Here is a 25,202-nt window from a genome sequence, read left to right on the forward strand (position 1 = left end):
CGGGGATGGGTAGGGCGCTCCAGCGCTTGTTAGCTGTGGGCGGGTAGCTGCTGGTCCTTTAACCAGGAGAACCTATTTCCAGGCTCCTGGTTCTGGGTTGAATTCTACTCCTTTCACTTGTAGGACCGAGGTCCCCCGATTTTGCTGCCTGTCAGGTGGGCCCATCCATAGCAACAGCACGGGGCGTCCTCCCCGCCCCTAGTCTGTGGCTTGTACTACCTTTTGCTCGGAATATCGTTGACCGTTTCCTCTACTTCATCTCATGTGTCACATCACTTCTGCGCTTAAGCGTTTCGGAGATTAGGTTCAGAAACCCTGGTGGCGCTGTCGGGTAAGCATTGGATGGATAATCCAAAATTTAAACACAAGCCATGAGATAGGTGAGACTATATCAGCCGTTCCCAAACTGTGGATTGCGACCCCTTTGGAGGTAAAATGACCTTTTCACAGGGGTCGCCTAAGACCATCAGAAAACATGCATATTTCACAATATATGATTAATTATTTTGTGGTTAATCACTATGTTTTAATTATGTTTAATTATGTTCCGTTTGTAACAATGAAAATACATCCTGCATATCATATTTACGATTCATAACAGTAGCAATTTACAGTTATGAGGTAGCAACGAGAATAATGTTTTGGTTGGGGGTAGCCACAACATGTAGAACTGTATTAAAGGGTTGAGGCGTTAGGAAAGTTGAGAACCACTGATCTATATGAATTGTAATCATCCAATGGTAGTGATGGTACTGATTAGGTAAGGTCCACCTGGCTAAGCTGTCCACAGCTTCAATTCCCTCAGCAGAGCCCCTTTACCTGTGTAATTAGCATATCTGAAGTTCGGGGAATTAAGATGTGGATGAGAGAGGCCACCTTGCCTACCACATGCCCTCCCTGTGTCCTGGCCACCAAAATCCCACATATAATGAAAATCAAGATTTAAAGTGAGCGTTTGCTACGACTTAGCCAAAATGGCAGAGATGTCCTATGTCAGCGGTTCTCAACCTGTGGGTTGTGACCCCTTTGGGGGTTGAACGACCTTTTCACAGGGTCACCCAATTCATAACAGTAGCAAAATTACAGTTATGAAGTAGCAACAAAAATAATGTTATGGTTGGGGGGTCACCATAACATGAGGAACTGTATGAACGGGTCTCGGCATGAGGAAGGTTGAGAACTACTGCCTTATGTGTTGGTGCTTTTGTGAGCCTCTAGTTTTCTGGAATAGTATACAAGAACCTTGGTGGAAAACTGAGTAGCTGAACAATGGATACTGGATTTTTCCATGTCATAAATATTCATAAAGATTTTTACTATTGAACCATGTATTTTAAAACAGAGTTAACTGAGTAAATAATACAATGATTGATTCTCCCCTTGGAAGAGAAAGCTTGAGGAACATGCACGTGTCAGTATTGTCTCCTATGTCCCTGCTGCCATTTGGACAGCCATGTCATATCTGACCTTTGTCCACACTTCCACCCATCTTGCCCCTGCCCTTGCCAGGAATCTGTCCAGGCTTGGCCGGACCCCAGTCCCCACGCTCTCGCTTGGTCCCACCACCTGTATTCCTGTACCTGCCCTCTGACCTCCTGAGACTACCAATTTCTGACTTTTCCTAATCGCAATTCAGCAGTCAACTTCCATTCTATGACAAGCATGAGTCCAGTGGGTGACACCCACCATCACCTTGGCTTCCTGCACCTTCTGCTTGCCAGTGTGTTACAGAAAAGCCATACCTCACCCCCATCCAGATCATCTGACCACATCCTCACTGTCCACACCGCCTCTGCCACTGCCTCCTCTTGATATCACTCCTCAGCTTTCTCCATCCAAGTGAGCTTTCTTCCAGGTGTGGTAGAAAGGAACATGAGACCCTGCTCTCTCTATGAGCCTTGCCTCCACCATCAGGAAAGTCAAGGCAGAAGGCACTCCAGCAGAGGGTGGGGTGGTGGGAGCTGATGCCTGAGCATCCTCCAGGAGTCACAGGCACTTTCAGTACTCTGTCTCGCAGGGTGCTGGATGGTGGGTCCAGAGCTGCTCAGGCTTTCCCGCTCCCTCTTTTTTTCCATTGCACTGTACTCCCCACTGTTCCTCATATCTGTCCCCCACTGGGTCCCCTGAGGACCTGCACAGCCCCTGGCACATAGTAGCCACTGGAAACTCGCAAAAAGCACATGTCCAAGAGGACAAGCCCATCCCTAGGCTGGCAGGCAGCACCCACAGCAGGCTATGCAGGACCCATCAGTGCTGGAGAGCTGGTGAGCTCCTGTTGTTGTTCCATGTCCCTGACTCCTCAGGCCTGGTTGTTGTACCATGGGTCCCTCCTCCAAGCTTCATACCTCATGTGGCAAACATGTTCCCTCCAATGATACAAAGAACCGGAGGCCAGTAGAGGGTGTCTGAACAGAATCTGATCAAAGTGGAACCTGAAGGAGACCTAAGGCAGGAAAGAAATTGGCCTGCTGATTTAGGGTCTGGTGGAAAACACTTCACTCTGGGGTAGAGGCAGCAGGATCCCAGGGAGGCAGCAATTGTGGTCACTTTGGTGACTGGGACTGGTAGGAGTGTGATAGGAAGGGAGTGGTTAGGTACTTGTTAATGGAATGTTAGGGGTTAAAAGCTAACGTATATGTATGTGCGGGTAGCATTGTGGCGATTGGGGCATTTGTGTAGGCAGCAGGAGGTGAGCTTAGTGACTCAGTCTATGTGAATGGCCACCATGTGTCCAGGTAGGCATGTCCTGTCTCCTGTCACAGGCACTGGTGGGGACGAGAGAGTTGAGTTTGGGAGTCCTCCCAGGATAAGTGGTGATGATACCTCTGGACTCGACAAGATGACCGGGGAAGCCCGTGCAGCAGCGGAAGGGAGCCCAGAGCACCAACATGAAGAATAGGAATACTGGACAGGATATGGCAGCTGGCAATTTGAGAGGAAGGCTTCAGTGTGGGTACCTCTGTGAAGGCAAAACACAGAACTGACCACCAGGTGGCAGGGTGGCACTGTGATAGCTGAGTGTGCTAACCCAGTAGTGTGGCTCTGCTTCCTCCCTGGGAGAGGGGCCTGAGGGGTTCACCTGTAGGGCCTCATTAGCACCTGGAACAAGTAGCGTGAGGGGAGAGCACAGGCTCTGAGGGAGCCACTCTGTCTCGCCTAGGTCGAGTCTCATCCCAGTGGCGGGGAGTCCCTTCTCAGCCCCATGGTCGGCGGAGACAGCTGGATCCTGAGGCTTGGCATCCCCTGGCTGAGTGGGAGGACGGTCTGGCACAGTTAGCCCTTTGCACAACTCAACATGTGTCCCCACTGGTCTCCAGGTCTCAGCATGCCCAGCCCTGGAATTCGCCTTGAGGTGGAGTTGGAGTCAGTAGCTCCAGGACTGTCTCCTAGGACCCCCACAGCACAAGCCTGCACGCATGCAGTGAGCCACTCTGAATCTGCATGCCTCGGTCCCATCTGCTTATGCGCCGCTGAGCCAGGAACTGTCTCCCCTCATCATCACCATTCAGGTATGTGGAGTGGGCCCCACCCAGACCCTTGTGTGGGGGAGACAGTGTTCCCACCCCTCTGTACTCACACCCATGGGTTGCTGTGTTGTCTATAGAGTGGGTGGGTGCCCCATGGACCTAGAAGCCAAGACTGGAAACCAGGGAAGAAGTCAGCTTGCCTTGGCTCCTGGTCCCCTGAGTGAGACAATGGTTTTTCACCCATCACAAACCCCAAAAAGAAAAAGCAAACCCACTGCCATAGAGTGACTTCTGGCTCATAGCAACCCCGTGGAACCGATCAGGCAACAACTCATTCCAGGAGCAGAAAGCCTCATCTTCCTCATGCGGAGGAGGGTGCAATCAGGTCACTGCCAGGGTTCTTCACTTTGCCCCCAGGCCTGGCCTGATCCTTCTGGAAGTACCCTCACTTCCCTGCCCCCTCCCATTCTTTTCAAGCCCTCCTAGGGAGTTCTTTCCAATGACTCCTCCCTTCCCAGTCATCACTTGGCATTCCTTCTGGGGACCTGTAAAACAATCCTTGTTTTACAAGGTGATGCTTTTATGCTGTTGTACTCAAGACATCTGGAGAGAGGGGTCTCCTTTCAGACTTGCACGGGCATGTAGAGGAAGTCGAAATTTGGGTGGAGATGGTACAGGACAGCCCTTTAGGTGCAGAAGGTGGCAGAAAGCAGATCGTGAGTTGTGCAGGTGAGAGGCATGAAGCGGTTCCTGGTGTAGCCATTAGAGATGGGCCTACCTGCTGGGTCAAGGAGAGGCAGGATGTTAACCTGACATTCAAGGGTCATTGCATGGGGACACTGAGCAGAGGACTATTGCTCCAGTAAAAACGGATGGCTCGCGTTTAAAGAGTCACTGCGGTAGATGGAGGCCTGAGAATAAGTAGATCCCTACCTGAACTAGAGGCGTTTTTGTGGGACTCCAGTAGATGCCTTGGGGAGGCACCAGATGAGGTCACTGCTGTACCACAGCAAGAGTGGACACCTCAGAGCCATGCATAACGTTCTGAGAAGCGTGGTTTCAGGAGCTGGAAAGTTAGCCATGTGGTACAGAAGTCGCACAGACCTAGAAGCCAATTGGTTGTAAGGGGCTTTAGGGAATGTTTTCTATCAGGAGAGAAACTAACAGATAAATTTGGTCCTAGAAAGGTTCAGAGTCTTCACCCTTTTCTCCAGTTGGGTACCGGGGTCATGGGAGCAGCAAGTACAGGACAAGCAAGCATATTTGCTTTTAAACCTTTTACTTAGTCTTTAAACCCACATTTTAATGTTTTAAAATTTTTCTTTAAAGGAAAGTTATTTTCCACACCTCTTATGTGCAGAGAACAGCTGAAACTGTGTCATTTAACAAGTCCAAAAGGTGAACTCATGATCTTCCACCGTCCTTCCCCATCACCCCACCCCTGCTGCCTGCCTCACAAACACACATACACATACACACAGTCATGTTTATTTCCAATCAAAGTAACGGCTTTTCCATTCTATGTAGAGGCTCATGCAGGAACTAGTGTGCCCTCTCTGTGCCATGAGCCTTCCTCCCACTCAGCCTCACCTTTCCTCTTCCCTGGCCCTCCCCTTCTGCCTGAACATTGAATTTACCCACCCATCTGTGGTCCCATGAGAGGAACACATACGGCATTAAGACTCTAAGATCGCTTCATGAAAAATAGAAGCATCTCAACTGAAAGCAGGGAGACTGAGAGAATGTCATTGTGCTGGGAACTCATAGTCTTAGACTGAGAGTGACATCAGCGTGGCTGAGAGGAGGCAGAAGGGTTACTGTGTGCAAGGAGTGGGGAGATGGACTGGAGGGGGCATCTGTCTTAGTTACCTAGTGATGTTGTAAAAGAAATGCCACAAACAATTGATTTAAAAAAACAAAAATTTATTTCCTCAGAGCCTAAAACCTTCAAAGTTCAAAACCGGGTCTCAACTATACCAAACCTATCTGGTCATTCTTGGATTGTTTGTTGATCCTTATGTGGCATTTCCCCCAATATATGTATCTCTTTGTGTCTTGTCTGCTCTTTACTGCTAAAAAAATTAGTTTACAAGAGATACATGGAAACCATACAGTGGACCATGCAAACATCAATCCCCTTGACCCTGAGAACAGAATTAGATAATGCCCAGCTGCCACTGTCAACTGCTCTACAAAGCATCACGAGTAGAAGGCCCTGGATTGAGTGGGAGGACAAAATGTGAAACAGAACTCAAAATCATAAAAGAGATCAGGTTTAATGGTTGGACAGAAATTGATGGGACCCTCAAGACTATTCAGGTCTGGAAATGAGCACAACTTGATGTTAAAATGTCCCGTCCAGCGGGAGCAGCAACGTGGGTCCTGGATAGAGGGAGCGGGACGTGAAGAATGGGGCCGAGACAGCAGGCTGAGCGGTCTTTGTTCTCTGTTCTCTCAGTTTCTCTCTTCTTTATTTCTCTCCACAAGCCACAGCTTATAAAGGCAAAAAAGTCTATCTTAGGTTGTCGGGCATCACAAGTCATCCTTACCTGTCATTGATCAATGGAATGCAGCAGATTTATTTAAACAAAAAGCAAACCAATGTCTGTCTTAGGTTGGTATGACTTGTGCCCGATCTTACCCGTCACTGTCCAGTCCAGCACACAAGGGTAGGTATCATAACTATGTGTATGAGCCACCCGATTCAAGCATCTCAAGGCGATGATAATGGACCTGAATAGGCTTAGCTTGGAGGGCTTCAATTTGCTGCTTCACGAACGTCATAAGTTTATTAAATATCACAGGCCCTAAGGAGCACAATAAGAACAAGCTAACTATGGGGCCCAAAAAGGGTAAAATATAGGGTAAAAGTCCATTGTATCCTGTCCATAATGGGTTGGCAGCCAGTTCTTTTCTTCGCTTCTCCAAGTCTTCTTGAAGTTGCTTGATCTTGTCTCTGACAATCCCAGATTTGTTTGCTTAAAAGCAGCATCTTTCCTGTAAAGCCAAACAAATACCTCCCTGCTCTGCTGTAAGCAAATCTAGACCTCTTCTATTTTGTAACACTACTTCTGCTAAGGAGTCCATTTGATCTTGAATATCTTGTATGGTACTTGATAAAGCTTGTACATCTGAAATCAGTTGTCTAGATAACCTGGTATACTGAGTAAGAGAAACGCCTAGGCCGGCAGTGCCGGAGGCAAGTGCAGTGGAGATCCCTAACCCTGCAAGTAAAGGAATAAACTGAACTGCTCTCTTAGTTCTTCCCATCATGTGATCCATGACAGGGATGGGAACAGGCTCATCACCCGAGATAATATCTATGTCCGGGAGGAGGGAGGCCAAAACACACAATCCTGTCCAGTCTGTGGGCAAAAAGGTGTAAGCTCTATTGTTGCCGCAAACAAAGACTGAGCCATTAGAAGCACACAAAGGCTCTGAAATATTGGTCACGCTGCTACAGCGTGTAAATGTTACCAAACCCATGTCAATTTTATCAGTGTTATTGAAAAAGGGAGAGGAAAAAGAAGTGGAATTAAAACACTGAAAAGGTTGCACCTGAAAAGGAGGGATCACAATGCAAGTACTGTTCACTGAATAGTTTAAAGAGGGATTAGGTATAGCAAGAGGAACAGGATATCCTTGCTGCATGCAAAGCCAACATTCCTGAGCCAAAGTTGAACTAGAAGCATTAAGCAAATTATATGTAGCTTCAAGAATGCTAAAAGTTTGAGCATCAAGCTCCATACCACCTCTAGCCTTAGGCAAAGCTAAAGGATGATACTGGATTTGAGGATACAAGACTTCCTGTATCTCCTCAATTCTTTTTTGTGTAATAATCTCTCTGATTTGATCCTGAGGACCTCCTCCGTCTGACACATGCACAGGAGGCTCGGTGTCCCAACATACATGCTGTCCCACTATACCTTGACAAGAGGCTTGTCCCAATTTGGTGGTGGTTCCTTGGATAACCGGAACAATACTCCAATCACCTCCAGTAGACCCAGAGTAAATTGTAGTACAGTGGTAAGATATGTTTTGTTGCCTGCTGTGCATTGCTGATAAGAAGAACAGCACGTACTATGCATGGCTTGATAAAACGTTTTGCAAGGGCAAGGCCCAGGGCGCCCATTAAGGGAAGGAACGGCTTTAGGGGGCTTAACACACTGCCATTTAAGGGAAAATCTGACTTGATAGGCTGTATGAGTTGGGCAAGTCACAGTTAAGATAGGCGTCTTTGGGGGGCTTTGCACATATCCCCCGTGGCAGTCACAAGGTTTTCCGTACCGTTGCTGTAGTATGGCATGAGCCTTGCCAGGGTCACCAAGGCCAGCATGGATCCCCGTAATATAATAATGCAGGATTGTGGTCCACAGGAGGAACTTGCCAGGATTCATTTCTGTGAATAAAAAGGGGGGACACTCTCAGGGAGAGACTCTTTCCCTGGATTGATTGTTATTATCGACTTGTTTCACCAGTCTCTCCAGCAGCCATCTAGCTGCGTCATTTTGTTGAGAGAAGATACAGACTGAGCCTCTCCCCCAGATTAACACTGGGTCTAGGCCATGCCAGGAATTCCTTCCATTTTACCATGGCAAATTGTTTTTGAGATTCTGAGTGCCAAAAACGATCAGCAGCAGACTTTCCGTGATCATCCAATGTTAAAAATTTTTTTTATGAAAAGAGTATGATTGAGGATGTTTCTGGGAGTACCCTTAGTGGGGTACCATTCCCCCTTTTTTATTTTTTCAAAAGTAGTTTTTAACGATAAATGGGCTCTCTCAACCATTCCCTGTCCTTGAGGATTATAGGGGATTCCTGTAACATGTTTTATTTGTAATTTATCACAGAAATCTTGAAAAGCTTTAGCTGTATAGCCAGGACCGTTATCTGTTTTTATTTGCTTAGGAATGCCTAAGATGGAGAAACAGTGCAATAAATGAGCTATAACATGTTTGGTGGCTTCTCCCTTTTGGAGGGTAGCAAGTATGAACCCGCTGTAAGTATCTATGTGTACATGAATATATTTTAAATTACCAAATTCTGCATAATGGGTAACGTCCATTTGCCAAATTATGTTAGGAACAAGCCCTTTAGGGTTGACTCCTAGGTGGGGAACTGGCAAGTGTGTCACACAAGCAGTACATTGTTTAACTATTTGTCTAGCTTGTTCCCTAGTTATCTTAAACATCAATCTTAGGGACTGAGCATTTAGATGATGCAAAGCATGAGCGGCTTGTACTGAGGCTAGCCCTTCAGTGTTGACTGCAGCTACCGTTCTTGTGGCTGCATCTGCTATGCCATTACCCTGAGTTAGGGGCCCTGATAGGCCCGAATGAGCTCTAATATGCCCTAAGAAAAAAGGGGCATCTCGCTTCTGAATAAATTGCTGACATTGTAGAAATAATTTAGCTGTGTCACATACATGTTTGATCTGTGCAACAGTTTCCAACAGGGGTACCGAATGAGCCAAATAAGCACTATCAGTATAAATATTGAGTGCTTGCTTCGGGAAAGCTGAGAAAACCGCAATAAGAGCTTGTAACTCTACCAATTGGGCTGAGGTATAAACAGTTTTAAATTTAATTACTTTATCAGCAAAGGCATAAGCAGCAACCCCTTTGGACGATCCGTCAATAAACACAAGCAACGCGTCATCCAAAGGTTCCTTACTAGTAACATGAGGGAACACAAAAGCGTGCAACTTACAAAATTGAATGAATTTATTTGGTGGATAGTGATTATCTAATTCCCCAGCATAAGAAGCACAGGCTATTGGCCAAGTATCAGTGTTTTGGAGTAGTCAATGAATTTGTATAATTTTTAAAGGTTCTATTCCAAAATACTCTTGGCTATTTTCTCTGCCCAAAATGATCAAATCAGCTACAGCATCATAGTAAGGACGTAAAACCTTTTTGGGTGAAGAGGGCAAGTGAATCCACATAATGGGACTATTTTGCCAAAACAATCCAGTAGGTGTCACTGCTGTATTAAAAACTAAATGTCAAGGGCTGAGAATAATCTATACTAGTAACAAATTGAGCAGCTATGGCATCTTCTACTCGTTTAAGCGCAAGGAGCGCCTCCTCAGAGATTGTCCTGGGAGACTTAGGATGGGTGTCACCCTTCAGTATGTCAAAGAGGCTTTAACTCGCCTGTGGTCAATTTTAAATATGGTCGGAGCCAATTGATATCTCCTAAAAGTTTTTGAAAATCATTAAGTGATCTCTACGGATAACAAACAGCCTTTTGATTAAAATTTTTTGGTCCATTTATTTGAAAACCCAAATAAGTATACGGATCCTGCAACTGCACTTTCTCTGGGGCTATCTGCAGTCCAGCCGCTGTTAGTTTCTGCTTGAGCTGGGCAAAACATTGCAAAACCTGTTCCCCTATCTGTCCAGCTATTAAAATATCATCCATATAATGTACAATATACATTTCCTTCCATAAGTCTCTGACTGGCTGTAGAACTGCAGTTCCATATCTTTGACATTTTGGCCACTCCTTGAGGTAAGGCACGCCACTGATACGTCTCATCGGCTCCTTAAAGTTAGTAGACGGCCCACTAAAAGCGAATCTCTTTTGATCCGAGGGATATAAAGGGATTGTAAAAAAGCAATCCTTGAGATCTATGACAATTTTAAAATATCCCTGAGGAATTGCTACTGGGGAAGGCAATCCTGATTGCAAAGGACCCATGAGCACCATTGTGGCACTTACAGCTCTCAAATCCTGTAAAAGTCTCCATTTTCCCGATTTCTTTTTAATAACAAATATAGGAGTATTCCAAGGAGAAATACTTTCTATAATGTGCCCCGCTTCCAATTGTTCCTGCACTAACTGCCGGGCAGCATTCAATTTTTCGGTAGTCATAGGCCACTGATCAACCCATATGGGGTCATCTGACTTCCAAGTGATTGGATCAGCGCATCCCGGGGGTGCAGGCATGTCCATGGCCGAAATCAAACATTTCCAAGCCCCTTCTTAATCTAATTGTCCCAAGGCTGGGATTGGATGTCGGATCCCCTCTTCCCCTTTCCCCAATCCCTTCCCTGGGCTATAACCCTGAGCTAGCATTTGTGCTGCAATTATATCGTTTGGGCTACACATTACAATTTTCATCTGAGAAAGCAAATCTCTGCCCCAAAGGTTAACAGGTAAATGAGGGATGATAAATGGCCTAATGAGGCCTGAATTATTCTCCTTGTCTTTCCAAACGAGATACTTGGAACTTTGCCTAGGGTTGCTACTTTGCCCTATTCCTCTTAAGCTAGTTAATGTCTCCGAGGTGGGCCAATTAAGAGGCCAGTCTTCCTGTTTAATGATAGTCACATCAGCTCCCGTGTCTATCAACCCTGCAAAAGGTTTGCCATCTAGCCATGAGGTCGAGGTAGGTTTTGTTTTGTTTTTTTCTTTTAAAAAAATCATTTTATTTGGGGCTCATACAACTGTTATCCCAATCCATACACACATCAATTGTGTAAAACGCATTTGTTCATCGTTTCTCAAAACATTTTCTCTCCATTTAAACCCCCGACATTAGGTCCTCATTTTTCCCCTCCCTCCCCGCTCCCCCCTCCCGCATGAGCCCTTGATAGTTTATAAATGGGTATTTTGTCATATCTTGCCCTGTCCGACATCTCCCTTCATCCACTTTTTGATTGTCGAGGTAGGTTTTTGATGAGTAATTTCTTGTGCCCAATATACATTAGAGGATCCAGAGCTCCCTATTCCTCTGTCAGGGTGTTGGTTCTTATGATCAGTTTTAACAAACGGCAATAGAACCAGCTGCTTTATTCTTTCTCCCTGAGGTATAGTAATGATGCCATCAACAGCTTTGGCCATGATTTTAATTTCCCCACTGTAATCATTATCGATCACCCACGGATAAATCTGTAATCCTTTCATAACGAAACTGCCTCTCCCGAGTATCAACCCAAAAGTTTCAGGGGGTAGGGGGCCGTTCACTCCAGTACTTAAAACTTGTGCTCCCATTTCAGGGGTTAATACTGTGTGGGAGGTGGAACAGAGGTCCAGTCCTGCGCTCCCCGGGGTTGCTCTACTGAGTGTCGAAATGGATTGTTGCTGCTGGCTGGAATAAAGCTGACCACCCCATAAGCTTGTTTTGGGGCCTGGGGCTGGCCCCGCGATCTGTTTCCCGACTGCGGAGGAAGAAGATTGCCCAGTTGATCGGTTTTTGATCTACACTCTCCTGCCCAATGCCTTCCCTCTTGGCAACGGGGGTGGGGGGGGTGGGGGGGGGCAAAGCCCAGGGATGGGAGCGACACCCACTTCCCTTGGTGGCCCGGGGTGATGACTGCGAACCGGGCACTCTCTGGCGAAATGGCCGTTTCTGCCACAATTAAAGCACCCCCTTTTTGATCTGTCACGGTCGGCCAGAAAGTCTTTAACAGTCTGACCGCTAAAGGCGGCGGCTGGTAGGCAGGCTGTACGTCTGCACACAGGCAGATGTACCCTCGCAAATCAGTTTTGCCCTTCTGCGGGCGAATGGCGGCCAGACAGGCAGGGTCGGCGTTTTCGAAAGCCAACTGTTTAATAAATTCCGAGTTAGCCTCGGCATTTCCAAACAGCCTTTCGGCAGCGGTCATAAGTCTATTGATGAATTCCGGAAAGGGTTCATCAGTTTTTTGTTTAATGCAGGTAAGCGTAACATTAGCATCCCCCTTTGTAGGAATTTTTTTCCAGGCTTTAAGAGCAGCAGTCTGTATCTGAGCAAACAATCCCGGGGTATAATCTTTCTGCACTTCTGTGGTGGCAAAATCCCCCTCTCCCAACAACGTATCTTGGGTCCACAGGGTGTCCGTGCCAACATTCCCTGTAGCCATTTCTTTGCAAAAAAAGGAAAACTCGGACCTGCACAGCAAATAATCCCCTCCTGAAAGGACAGATCGAGCCAAGGTGTTCCAGTCTCCTGTCGTAAGCCATTTCTCACACAAGGCTTCCACCAGGCTCCTAGTAAAAGGAGTGTTGGGCCCGTAGGTGGAGACAGCCTTTTTGAGTTCTTTTAAAAGCATAAATTTAAAACGTTCATGGCGTCTGATAGGATCCTCGCCCCCGCTAGTTTCCTCATCATCATTCTTAATTTCGACCACCGGGAAAGCCAAGTGACAGGACTGCTGAAAAGGAGATAGGCCTGTACTCTTTCTTATGGGGGCTAGATGCTTTTTGAAATTCAAGTTAACCGGAGGTAATGGGGCAGAGGGCTGGGGAGGAAGAGGTGGGTTGTGGGGTGGAGAAGCATATGGGGGAGGCCTAGAGGACGAAGGTAGCCTGTCGGGATCATGGTATTTGGTGGCCTCCTCTTCTAAATCATCCCAATCAGCCTAAGAAGGGTCCAGGAGGATCGTCAATGGCGAAATCGCCTTGTTCAAATAGAGGTGGCAGTGGGGTATTGGTAGATGAAGGCTTTGGCAAAACTAGGGGCTGTGAAGGTGTATCTACTGGCCCCGCAAAGGATTCTTCCGGGGCGACCACACACTCCTCATGGAGAGAAAGGAGATCAGGGTTCAAAGGAGGTTTAGAACACACGGAAGGGGGTCTACTTGTTCCTTTCAAATTTTCTACTGTCTGAGAGACCGCAGCCTTTACCTTAAGGTTATCGTCTTGATTGTCAATTAAATCTCTGATTAAGTTCCAGTAAGTGAAGGCAGTAGCGCGCTCCCTACTCTCTTCCACCGACAAATATCAATAGTGCCTTCTAAGGGGAACCAAGGACACAAACCTCTTATAAAATCAAAAAATTTAAATAAATTTTTTCTTTTCACTTTTACTCCCCGAGTTCTTACTACTTCTGTTAACTGCTGTACATATTCCTCGTGTAAACTTAATTCCTGTCCCGTTGTTAAGTACCCTACCCTCTCACCTTTGTAGGCTTCCGATCGTCAGCTGACTTCCTCAGGTACTTGTCCTCACTGAGTCCCTCGTGTCCACGGCCACGTTGGGCACCAGATGTCCCGTCCAGCGGGAGCAGCAACGTGGGTCCTGGATAGAGGGAGCGGGACGCGAAGAATGGGGGCGAGACAGCAGGCTGAGCGGTCTTTGTTCTCTGTTCTCTTCGTGCTCTCTTTTTCCACAAGCCGCAGCTTCTAAAGGCAAAAAGGAAGGAGGTGCCCGCGGGACATGCAAATCAGGCTACTACTGATAACGCCCAATCAGAAGGCTACAAAAGCGCGCCTAGTGCCAGCGGTCAACAGTATCCGATCAGGTCCTCGGGAATGACATTACCTTATGCTAATTAGGGCTTTTCTGTAAGGCAGCAAAGGGAAACGGAAAGTCTCCATCCAGGCCTGAGGCTGAGAATAAAGCCTGTTTATGAGATCTTGGCTGTTGGGGACCATGGTCCCCGACATTAAAATGATCAACTACTGAAGATCAAAAGGGCAATGTTTACCCAAGGACAGAGGTCAGAGGGTCAGGAAAGGAGGAGGAATGGGAAGAAGAAACGTGGAGGAAATGGAGTAAGGGATGTCATATTGAGAGGGTTACAGTGGATGAGTTGAATCAATGTGTATGAATTGTTGAATATAAAACTACGATCTAGGTTAAACTTTCATCTAATTAAAATAAGCTGAAGAAAAGTGATTTTATTTAGAACCCAGCATGGTGGTGTAGTAGTTGCCCATTGGACTGCTAATTGCAGGATCAGCTATTCAAAACCACCAGCTGTTCCATGTGAGAAAGATGGGGCTTTCTACTCCAGTTAAAGAGTTACAGTCTTGGGAACTCAAAGGAGCAGTTCACCCTATCCTATTACAGGGTCGCTCTGAGTTCACATCAACTCGATGGCAGTGAGTTTGTTGGACTTTTTTTACACTTATGTGTGATCTAACAACATAAGCAAACTGTGTGTCCAAATAGGATTGTAGCCATAGGTTTAGGACTTAAATTTCCAACACATCTTGGGGAGGGGACATACATACATAATAGTTTGTGTGTTCATCCTTGTATCACAACTGATACTTGCTAAGCAAGGACATGTTCCACATTTGGAGTGTAGAATCCCTGTTCCCTTGCCAGAGAGTAATCAATGCTGTGTAAACAAGGAACAGTCAAAGAGTGAGATGAAGGGGGTATCTGGCATTCATATGGATGGTCAGAGAAGGCCTCTCCAGTGACTGGTATTTGAGCAGAGACCATAAGAGAATGTGAAGATCATTGGGCAAAAGATTTCAGGAAGAGGAGGTAGCACTGACTAGGGTATTTGGCAGTAGCAAGAGGGGACATGGCAAGAGTAGTTAGGAGGGGCCCGAGTCACACAATCCTTGGGAGGATTTAGAAGTGCTTTGAGCAGTGACAGTGGTGTGGCCTGATGTCTAGGGGCAGGAGGGGAAGTGGGGAGGCTGGGCAAGTTACTTAGTGGCCTGGCAAATGAAAATGGCAGCAAGGCCTGGAGTAGCTCGGTTTGAATGAGACAGAGCCCTCCACATTCTTTGAGTGTAGTGTTCAGGGTAATGGGTTTTGGCTTTCCTTCTGGTAAAGAAGAGGTTCCAAAGTCACTTTCTGACTTGTACCTTTTATCTCTTTCTTAAAACAGGCATGCCAACACAAAGATTGTTACTAGTGCAAGACTACACTGAGAATTTGAGAATTATATGTTGAGGTAATAAAAAACCTATCATAGGACATAGCCACAATCTCAAACAGAACCTAAAGGTTCACATGAGTCCCCACTGTACGTGGACAACACGACACTCCCATGCATCTTAGCCCCTTGCTACAGGACTGGTTTTGCTCCTCTACACCTGCGTGCTGTCAACTGTATGACTGAGACTGGAACTCTGGCAGTGGGTACTGATGAAGGAACAAAAGCTGCATGAGGTTACAGTTTGCCATAAGGAAAAGGAAGAAAGAGTAGAACATGTGACGATGTTAAGAGGCACATGTTTCCTTGTGGTGATAGAAGAAATCAGCCAAGGGGCACATGGATTGGGTATATTCTGAGGTTTTGACAGTAGGACTTGCTGGTGTTCAAGCTGTGGGTGTGTGAAGGGAAGTTGTTGGGCTCCTGAGACTTTGACTTGAGCCAGAAGGATAATTACATATGCATGTCCTGAAGCAGGGAATCCTGGGAGGGAAGGTCAAGGTCCACCAAGAGTCCTCTTACTATGCTACCATGTGACCTAATCATGTGACAGTAAGGCAGCTCTGCAGACTTGTCTTCTGTGGTTTTCATGCCACAGCTACTCCTCCAAAGTGACTCTATGTTTACTCTTCTAGATTGTGACATTGGTACTGAGGACAAGTTTCTTCAGAAGGAAGATGCTTCTGACAGTTTAGAATTTGAGGCAGAAGTGATAGAAGACAATGTCAGTGATGCATCCCAGGCACCACCTGAGCTCAGAGAACTCTCGGATGGTGTACTGGAAGAATGGAGCATCCCTGAAAGTAAGAGACAAAAAAAGAACTTCACACCTGGGACAGTGCTCTTCAAGAAGACTCCTACAGAAGAAGATCTAGACTTTAGCAGTTTGGGGAAATACTTCAGATTGAACCCAAACCTGGTAGCTTGTCAGGGAATTTCTGCAGGAAAAAGGACATGTTCATATGGCACATGTGGTCAGAGCTTCCACCATAACATGGACCTTACAAGTCATGAAGAGGGCCACACAGCTCACAGCCCTTTCATATGCAGGGAGTGTGGAAAAGCCTTCAGAAGCAGCCCTGGTCTTACTCAACATCAGTCCTTTGTGTGTAATGAATGTGTAAAAGCTTTTAGCTATAACCCAGTTCTTAAAAACCACCAGGGAGCTCACATGAGTGAGAAACACTACCAGTGCAGTGAATGTGGGAAAGCCTTCAGTGTGCACTCCAACTTTATCAGGCATCAGATCAACCACAGTGGAGAGAAGCCTTATGCATGCAATGCATGTGGGAAAGCCTTCAACCAGAACTCAAGTTTTAAAAAGCATCAAAAGTCTCACATGAGTCAGAAACCATATGAGTGCAATGACTGTGGCAAGGCTTTTAGGCGGAGCTCGAATCTCATCCAACATCAAAGAATCCATTCTGGAGAGAAACCGTATGTGTGTAATGAATGTGGGAAGGCCTTCAGGCGGAGCTCAAACCTCATTAAACACCACAGAATTCACACAGGTGAAAAGCCTTTTGCGTGTAATGAATGTGGCAAAGTGTTTAGCCAGAGTACACACCTGAGGAAACATCAAAGGGTTCACACTGGAGAAAAACCCTATGAGTGTAATGACTGTGGCAAACCGTTTAGTCGGGTGTCAAACCTCATTAAGCATCACAGGGTTCACACTGGAGAAAAGCCTTATAAATGCAGTGACTGTGGGAAGGAATTTAGTCAAAGCTCAAGCCTTGTTCAACATCAGAGACTCCACACTGGAGAGAAGCCTCATGTGTGTACTGTGTGCGGAAAAGCCTTTAGTTACAGCTCAGTGCTCAGAAAACACCAGATCATCCACACAGGAAAGAAGCCATATGAATGTGGTGTCTGTGGGAAGGCCTTTAGCCAGAGCTCAGCCCTTATTCAGCATCAAGGTGTCCACACAGGTGACAAACCCTATGACTGCCGGGAATGTGGGAAGACTTTTGGTCGTAGCTCCAACCTTATTCTTCACCAGCGAGTTCACACTGGAGAGAAACCTTATGAATGTACTCAGTGTGGGAAAGCCTTCAGCCAAAGCTCAACCCTTATTCAGCATCAGAGAATTCATAACGGATTAAAGCCTCATGAGTGTAATCAGTGTGGCAAAACCTTCAACAGAAGCTCAAACCTCATTCACCACCAGAAAGTTCACACTGGAGAGAAACCATACACATGCGTGGAATGTGGTAAGGGCTTCAGTCAGAGCTCACACCTTATCCAGCATCAGATCATCCACACTGGTGAGAGACCCTATAAATGCAGTGAATGTGGGAAATCTTTTAGTCAGCGTTCAGTCCTCATCCAGCACCTGAGGATTCACACTGGAGTGAAGCCCTACAGCTGTACCACATGTGGGAAAGCCTTCAGCCAGCGGTCAAAGCTGATTAAGCATCAGCTGATTCACCAGAAGTAGTAGTTTATTACACTGGTGGGAATGAAATCTCAGTGTGGCGTTACCTCTAGCTCCTCTATAGTTGTGACTACAACAATGGGATCAAGCTTAGGAAAAATTGTGAGGATGGCGTAAGACCAGACAGTATTTTGTTCTTTGTGCATAAGGTCCGTGTGGATTAGAAGCGACTCGATGGCACCTAACAACAACAACCTCTCTAATCATTGTCTTTCCAGACATGAAACCCAGAGTTCCTGCCCAGTCCCTTTCCAACCCACTCTCAAACCCAGAAGCTTCCCTTGAATTTTTTGTTTCAGTCCCACACCCTTCCCAGTGTTTTGTACCTCTTGAACAGTTTGTGAGCAGCTTGCCACATTTCTTGAGGGAAGACTGAAGTATTTTTGAATTTTTTATTATTGTCAAATCATACCAAATCTACATTTGCCTCAAGAGAACCATAGTAACTTTTCTCTTTGGTAATTAGTGGTGAACAGTAACTCTTTGTCAATGCCTGTAACTGATACCCTGGTTATATAAAATCAAGTTCAGAGTTTGGGGTTCCTGGTTGTTGTCATCCTGCCCCAAAGCTGGCACATGTTAATCATCATCAAGTTTCACAGCCTATTCTTTTCTCTCCGTTTCCAGAATGTGGGCCTAAGATTACTCATGAGCCCCCTTTTGCTGTATGCAGTCCAAAATGTGCTTTCTTATCTTCCCCAGTTGGTTGTAACTCTGAGACTCCAGTTATACTTTTGGCCCTGCCTGTGATCCTGCAACTCCAGTTATACTTTTGGCCCTGCCTGTGATCCTGCAAAATCTCTCCACACACACCTTTCTCCCGACAAGCTTTCAGGCCATGTCTTCCAGATTCATTCATCAGCAAGCTTTTATGGAAGGTCATGCCCTTTTGGAATGCCCTTTGCCTCCTAGCTCATTCCTCTATTTCCTTTTACTTTCCTCTTGTCCCACTATCATGCTCAGCCTTCGTTTGAGCTTCAGTAATTTCTCTCCGTTACATTGCCCTTGTTCAATCCTTACCAGGCGTCTTACACCCTCCTAGCCACTGATTTTGGATCACTTGTTCTCCTGTCCCTGGGATGGTCAACACCACCTCCTTTCCTCCACCTCCCCCTCTCCCATGGCCCCCCGGAACCATCAGTCCCATTGTTTTCTCCTCCAGACTGTTCATCCAGCCTCTCTTATCTAGATAGATCTGCAGAGATAATAATATGCACAAAACCACTGATTTTGGATCACTTGTTCTCTTGTCCCTGGGTTGGTCAACACCACCTCCTTTCCTCCACCTCCCCCTCTCCCATGGCCCCCCGGAACCATCAGTCCCATTGTTTTCCCCTCCAGACTGTCCATCCAGTCTATCTAATCTAGATAGACCTGCAGAGATAATATGCACACAAAAAACAAGACATAGTAAAACAAAGCGACCAAAGAAAACAAAAACAATGACCAAAAAAATAATTTTAAAAGTTAAAATAATTTTTTTAAAAAACCTGTAAATAGTTCAAGGTCTGTTTGTTGACCTCTAGGAGTATCCTCCAGTGGAGTCCAATGGGGTACCACACCCTGGCTCTAGTGTCTGTCTTTGGCACTCCCTCAGGACCTCCCTGCTCTGTTCTCCCCCCTCGTGTTTTGCCTCAGTGTGGTGGGGCCTGACCAGACCAATCCCGACATTGTGTCGATTTTGATGTTATTTTGTCAAAATGTTAGACTACAAATTTTCACAGATGGGTGTTTAGTGCTTATATAGAGGACAGTTCAATATTGTGAACATAAAAATTCTTCCTAAATTATCTATGCATTAAATACAATCCCCAGTGAAATTCTACTAGGGCATTTTGGGGAGCTAGTCTGTAAAAGTTGCATGATGGAGGCATCTGACCTAACTTCAGGCGGCAGAGCAGAGTCACCAATATCAGCAAGGTGGATTCCTATAATGGGAAGATGAGACATACCTTCATCCTCCAACTTTTTCACTAATAGTGATTCTAGCTGTCCCTCTCACAACATTCTGTCTCTGCTGGATTTAATAATTCATTGGAATAGCCAGAATAGCTTCAGCCATACCCACGGCAGACCTCTCCATGAATCTTGGGATTCTTGGTCCCCTCAGCCCAACTTATACCCTGCTAGGGCAAGTGTTACAAACCTTTTCAGTTCTGCCAATAAGTGCCCTGGGATACCCCATTCCACCAGTAAGCCTTGGATCAAAGATTCTCAGATCTTGTTCCATGGGTCATTGAGTTTATCTCCACTGGAAGGTACCCATGCACACACACATGCCCCCTTAGCAGCAAGCCTGCCTGAAGGTACTCTGCTTTCTCACTGTGGATCAGCACATCTGCTGCAATCAACTTGCTCCATGGCTTGGGAAACCACTGCACCACCATCTCACCAATTGACTGATGCTGCTACCACTTGTTTCTCTAACACCACTGCTCACCATCCTATAGTACCTTCAGGGTGGCAAGGATCCCAGCCCAGAGGTAATGCTTCCTTCTTAGGTCTTTCTTGGTGGTAGTTTGGTCCCCCTGTTCTGGGATGACTCATTTAAGCTTAGCAAGATGCAAAACTGACCAATCCTTTGTAAAAGTCCATACACCTTACATGAATGGTCTCATCTCTTCCAGAGTGCCATGTACCTTATTTACATTATTAACAAATTGTCTAGTTCCCTTGTTAGACCTCAAGCACATTATAGATAAATCTTACCCAATCATTTAGTGGAAACTGGTGAGAAAGGTCATATAAATGTGAGCTGTTGTACCATACAGTCCAAGTTATTTCAGAGTTTATCTGGGAGCACGTGATGAATCTAGCCAGGTATCTCAAAAGTGTTTAGTGACAAAATAGCTGCCCTCTGGTGGACTGAGTTTCTAGAGAAATAAAACCAGTGACACACAAATCTGTGTAAGAAAGAACTTTATATCAAGGAAGTGGCCTAGCCCCGTCCAACTCTAGTCCATGGATCAGATGCAGCTGATCCCAGAAGCTAGACACAGGATCCAAGCAACGGAAGAGGAAAGGGGCAAGAGAGAGACAAGTTCTCCGCATCTTATAAATAGATGACACCTAAGGAAATGTCATTAGGCTGTGTCTGGATGGGAGGTTGGACTCCACCCATACCTTTACACAGGTACCACAAGTTGAAACAAAACGCTAACCATCACCCGCCACCCAGACTAGCATAAATGATGTGACTTCATTGGAGGACTGCATGCATATCCATTTCACAATATCAAGGACAGGGAGTGGAGGCACTAACAGCAACTGTTCCTCTTCTTGTCCACTTTTATTCTTTTATTGTCAGGCTTGGGAAAGAAATCTCAATGTATCTCAATTAACACTCCTCTCTCCCTCCAGTCTCTACATCAGAACTGGATTCCAAGCTAAGGCCACCAAAAATTGTCCCCTGGCCTAAGTTACCTTACCATACCCTCCTATCCTCCACAGACAGCCTAGTTCTGAAAGTGCCCATGGATGAGATCATTTCCCAAAAAATTCATTTTTCTTGTCATAAAAACTAACCATTGTCCAGTAGACAGCTGAGAAGCTTCAGGAGTGTGGGGTTATTTCAGAGGGAAAATATTGATTGGAGGAAGTAAGACCAAAGATAGGTGCTGCTTAGGAAATACATATCTCTGGGTTCATCTATCTGGAAATCTTGAACTCAATTCATGAATTCTTTCCAAGAGTGGATATTTGGGAAAGGGAAGGGATTCTGACACCTGACAGGCAAAAGGAATAATAGTTGTCCATTGTGGGAAGGTTATGGTGTAGCTACATTGTTGGAAAGGAATGGGAATGTTTCTATCATCCTTAATCACCACTCACACACACACACAACCTGACCATGGATGTTCCTATTCATGACACTATGGAACATTGGTGTGAAGGACTGGATGCTTGCTTTGAACACAAAGACTGCTTGCAGATAGGTGGCAAACCTGACGGCAGATGCTCTTGTCCCCAGTGGTCCATGCCATATCAGGACCCATAAGCCTCATATACTTGGTAGCATCTTGGGAGATCTTCAGGAACTCCCACAGCTCACGTAACTTGAATGGGTCCTACACCTGGAATCAAATTGCAGGAAGAAACTGACATGCACACACACACAGAGGAAGCAGGCATATCTGCAGGTAAGTAGAAGTGTTCCTGGCAGTCCTGCAACCCCCTGTATACCAAAGCACCAAGCTCTACTATATGGCTCCAGAACTGGAGGGAGAACCGGGCCCTGACTTGCTGAAGACAGTCTGAGACACGTTAGGTGTCCCGGTGGCGGTAGCCAAGTCTCAGCTAGACCCCTCACCTGTGGCTTGGTAAGAGCCAGTCACATACTTGTCCCTGACCTTGGCTGCAGGTAGACAGGATGGTAGGTGTTGGGGAGAGCAGCCTTTCTCCTAGATGCCCCATGTGGTGTGTTCTATGTTCAGAGGTATCTGTACCCACAGACTAGGCTCCAAGTCTTTCCCAAATGAGACCACTCAAAAATGGGAATGTGGTATAAGAAAAAAGTGACAAATCAGGGGGAGAAGAATAATCTTAATTCATAGAGAACCAAGGAGTTCAGGTGGCACTATGGGTTAGGCATTAGATTGCTAGCCACAAAGTCAGTGGCTCAAATTGCCATTGAGGGGGAGAGGAGAGAGAGGAAGTAAGCTGCTCTTGCAAAGATTTACAAGGCCAGGGTCACTGTAAGAACCAACCACAAAACATTTAGAAAAAAGACAAAATTATATTCTTCACACCATATAGCAGAATTCCAATGGATCAAAAATGTAAAGAAAAATACAATGACTACATGAAATTATGAATTCTTCTAAAACCTTTCCTATGATTCAAAATCAAGAATAATGAAAAATATTGATTTTTGCTACATTGAATTAAACTTTTGTACAGCCAAAAGCACCATAAAGTCAAAAGGCAAATTGGTAAGCTGAGGGGAATGTTTGTAATTTATATGCCTGATAATACATGTCAAATATTCTAAAATTGTGCTTATTAAAGTTTCCATCTGCAACAAATGGTGTTAGAACTGTTAACAGTCATATCTTTAAAAGAACCATAATACGGCTGTTTTTCCTCCAGTCTCGGTGCCGTTCCTCCCGCTGTTCACAGAAGTACAGCTCAAGCCGATGGAGATAGCCCAGAGAACGGAGTGCTGGCCCGTTTGGGGTTCGCTGACTTGCCTGCCCGCTGCTGCTGTTCTTCCCTAGCATGGCTCAGCATGAGAATTTCAGGGAAAAACACATTGAAGAACTGAAGGGACAGGAAGTTAGTCCCAAAGTGTCCTTCATGAAGCAAACCATCGGACTCGTGTGGCACCATCAGACTCATTTCCGCGCGGTGGCCTGTAAGCAGGATAAGCTGGCCTTCGAGAATGGGTCTGTCCTGCAGCAGTTTCTTTCTGAGATGGAGAAGATGTCCCCAGAAGACAGAGCAAAGTGCTTTGAAAAGAACGAGACCATACAGGCGTCCCACGATGCCGTGGCGTGGAACGTCAGTGCCAAGTAGATGACAAGGTGAACTTCCATTTCATCCTGTTTGACAACGTGGAGGGCCACCTATATGAACTTGATGGACGAATGCCTTTTCCCATGAACCACGGCTCCAGTTCAGAGGACTCCCTGCTGCAGGATGCTGCCAAGGTCTGCTCACTGAGCGTGAGCAAGGGTTCCGCTGTGGCCCTCTGCAAGGCAGCCTAATGCCCTCCCTTCAGCGTTGAAACGCGTACCTCTCTCTGTAGTAGAAAATTCGTTGCTCTTGTAAAGCAGCTGTTGTTGTTTTCCGTTCTGTAGAAACACTCCTCCCCTCAGCCACACCTGCACAGCAGCACAACGCCACTGCTGAGTCAAGCACTGTTGGGTGTTTGCTTCAGATAGCCAAACATCCCCCCCGCCCCGCCCCAAATTGGATGCCTTGTACCTTAATATCAATCCCATGCTGTAAGTGGCCTACTTTGGTTTACATCTGAAAGTTATGGCCTGGGGTGTGGTGTAATCATATTGTTGTTAAAAGAATAAAACTTTTCTGCCAGAAAAAAAAAAGAACCATATACAAAAATTAACAAGAAAATGAACTCAAAATGTAACATTGGCCAATATGTAAGGCATAAAGGTTTTGGGAGAAATCATCAGTGTCTAACATAAGTGAAAATTAAATAAGACACAAGCATAAAATAAAAAAATAGGACTTAAGTTTTAAAACTAAAGCTTCTAAAAGTTGAATAAATGAAATAGCAAGCACAAACCAGGAGAAAGTGTGTGTGTGTGTGTGTGTGTGTACCCAATTAAAAATAGGTACGGTTTAAGTATATACTGCACTTCAATATATATGGATGGCAAATAAGCACATGAAAATATGCTTAACAAACCAGATGGAGATCAAGTCCAAGATGATTCGTCGTTATCTTAGGGAGTTCTCCATCCTGTTAAGCACGCCTAGCTTGGCATCAGAGCCACCCACTTGTGGCCTTTCATCCCCCTCAGGTAATCTGTAAGGACCTTGATGGTGTAGTGGTTATGAGTCAGGCTGCTACCCACATGGTCAGCAGTTCAAAAACACCAGCACTCCACGGGAGAGAGATGGGGATTTCTACTCCCATGAAGAGTTACAGTCTTGGAAACTCATTTCTGCCCTTGCCTCCAGGGTCACTATGAATTGGTATCAATTCACTGGCAATGAGTTTGAGTTGTTTGTTTAGATAGTCCTTTAGTCAAGAAAGGCTCCCTCTCCTGAAAACGAACAAAACAAAAGATGCTTAACCAGGTGCACTTCGATCTAGGGAATTTCCACCTTAGAGGCTCCATAGGACAAAGTGGGTGGCCCCATAAGGTCCTGGAGGCTGTGTATAGGAACTACCACATCTTTCTTCTGCATCGCCTGATAGCTCCAGCTACCAACTGTTTGACTATTACCCTTCATTTTATCCTGCATTAAAAGGGTCCTTTCGTTCTGCATTTTTTAAAAAATTACCATTGAGTGGATTTCTAGCGATCCTATAAGGACTGAGTAGAACTGTCCCTATGAGTTTCAGACATTGTTAACTCTTTACAGGAGTAGAAGGCACCACGGAAAGGCTGGTGGAACTGCCAACCTTGTGGATTGCAGCCCAAAGCCTAACACTACGCCACCTGTGAATAAAAACTAGAATGACATGCCACTGCACAGTCAATGGAATAGCTATTTTTTTCCAAAGAATATTGGGAAGGAGCTGTAGCAACTGGAACTGTCACACCTTGCTAATAGAAATATAAAATGTGAAAAATAACTGTAATGGCGTTTGACAGTTCCTTTAAGTTCAACATACACCTACTGCACCAAGGAGTGATTGATCCTTCTGACCTCAGGGTCTTCCTCTACTAGTGAGTAGAAAAATAAAACAAAATAAACGTACACGTGAACAAAACGATTTCTTAGTTTTATGATAAAGGAATGACCCTGAAGAGGTGACATTTGAACTGAAAGGGAGGTAGGGCCAGTCAAAGGACGGAGCAGGGCAAACGCTTGGCAGTGGAGCTGGACTAGGGCCTGTGATGAGAGCACCATAAAACTTCCTTGCAAGACGTTGAACTACCTTGTAAGACGTTGAACTACCTTACAAGACATTGAACTACCTTGCAAGACGTTGAGCCACATCAAAGAAACAAACACAAGAAACTCCACTTCAAAGAAAAAATAAAAGTAATATTGG

The 25,202-nt window shown here is 45.6% G+C and overlaps 1 protein-coding gene and 1 pseudogene across 1 annotated transcript in view; both read left to right on the top strand.

The window, feature by feature from the left end:
* Positions 1–18,044, top strand: part of ZNF16 (zinc finger protein 16) — a 19,085-nt gene extending 1,041 nt beyond the window's left edge. Inside the window, exons 2-3 of the mRNA XM_030884540.2 lie at positions 3,318–3,509; positions 15,708–18,044. Of these exons, the coding sequence (XP_030740400.2) occupies positions 3,326–3,509; positions 15,708–17,512 (1,989 nt within the window). The 5' untranslated portion in view covers positions 3,318–3,325 and the 3' untranslated portion in view covers positions 17,513–18,044. The remainder of the gene's footprint in view (positions 1–3,317; positions 3,510–15,707) is intronic.
* A 989-nt stretch (positions 18,045–19,033) lies between these two features.
* On the top strand, positions 19,034–24,081 carry LOC123521160 (annotated as a pseudogene).
* The last annotated feature ends 1,121 nt before the right edge of the window (positions 24,082–25,202 follow it).

This window comes from Echinops telfairi, unplaced genomic scaffold (genome assembly GCF_000313985.2).
Source record: "Echinops telfairi isolate 266 unplaced genomic scaffold, ASM31398v2 ScPeMD7_1;HRSCAF=3_0, whole genome shotgun sequence".
In the NCBI taxonomy this organism is placed as follows: domain Eukaryota; kingdom Metazoa; phylum Chordata; class Mammalia; order Afrosoricida; family Tenrecidae; genus Echinops; species Echinops telfairi.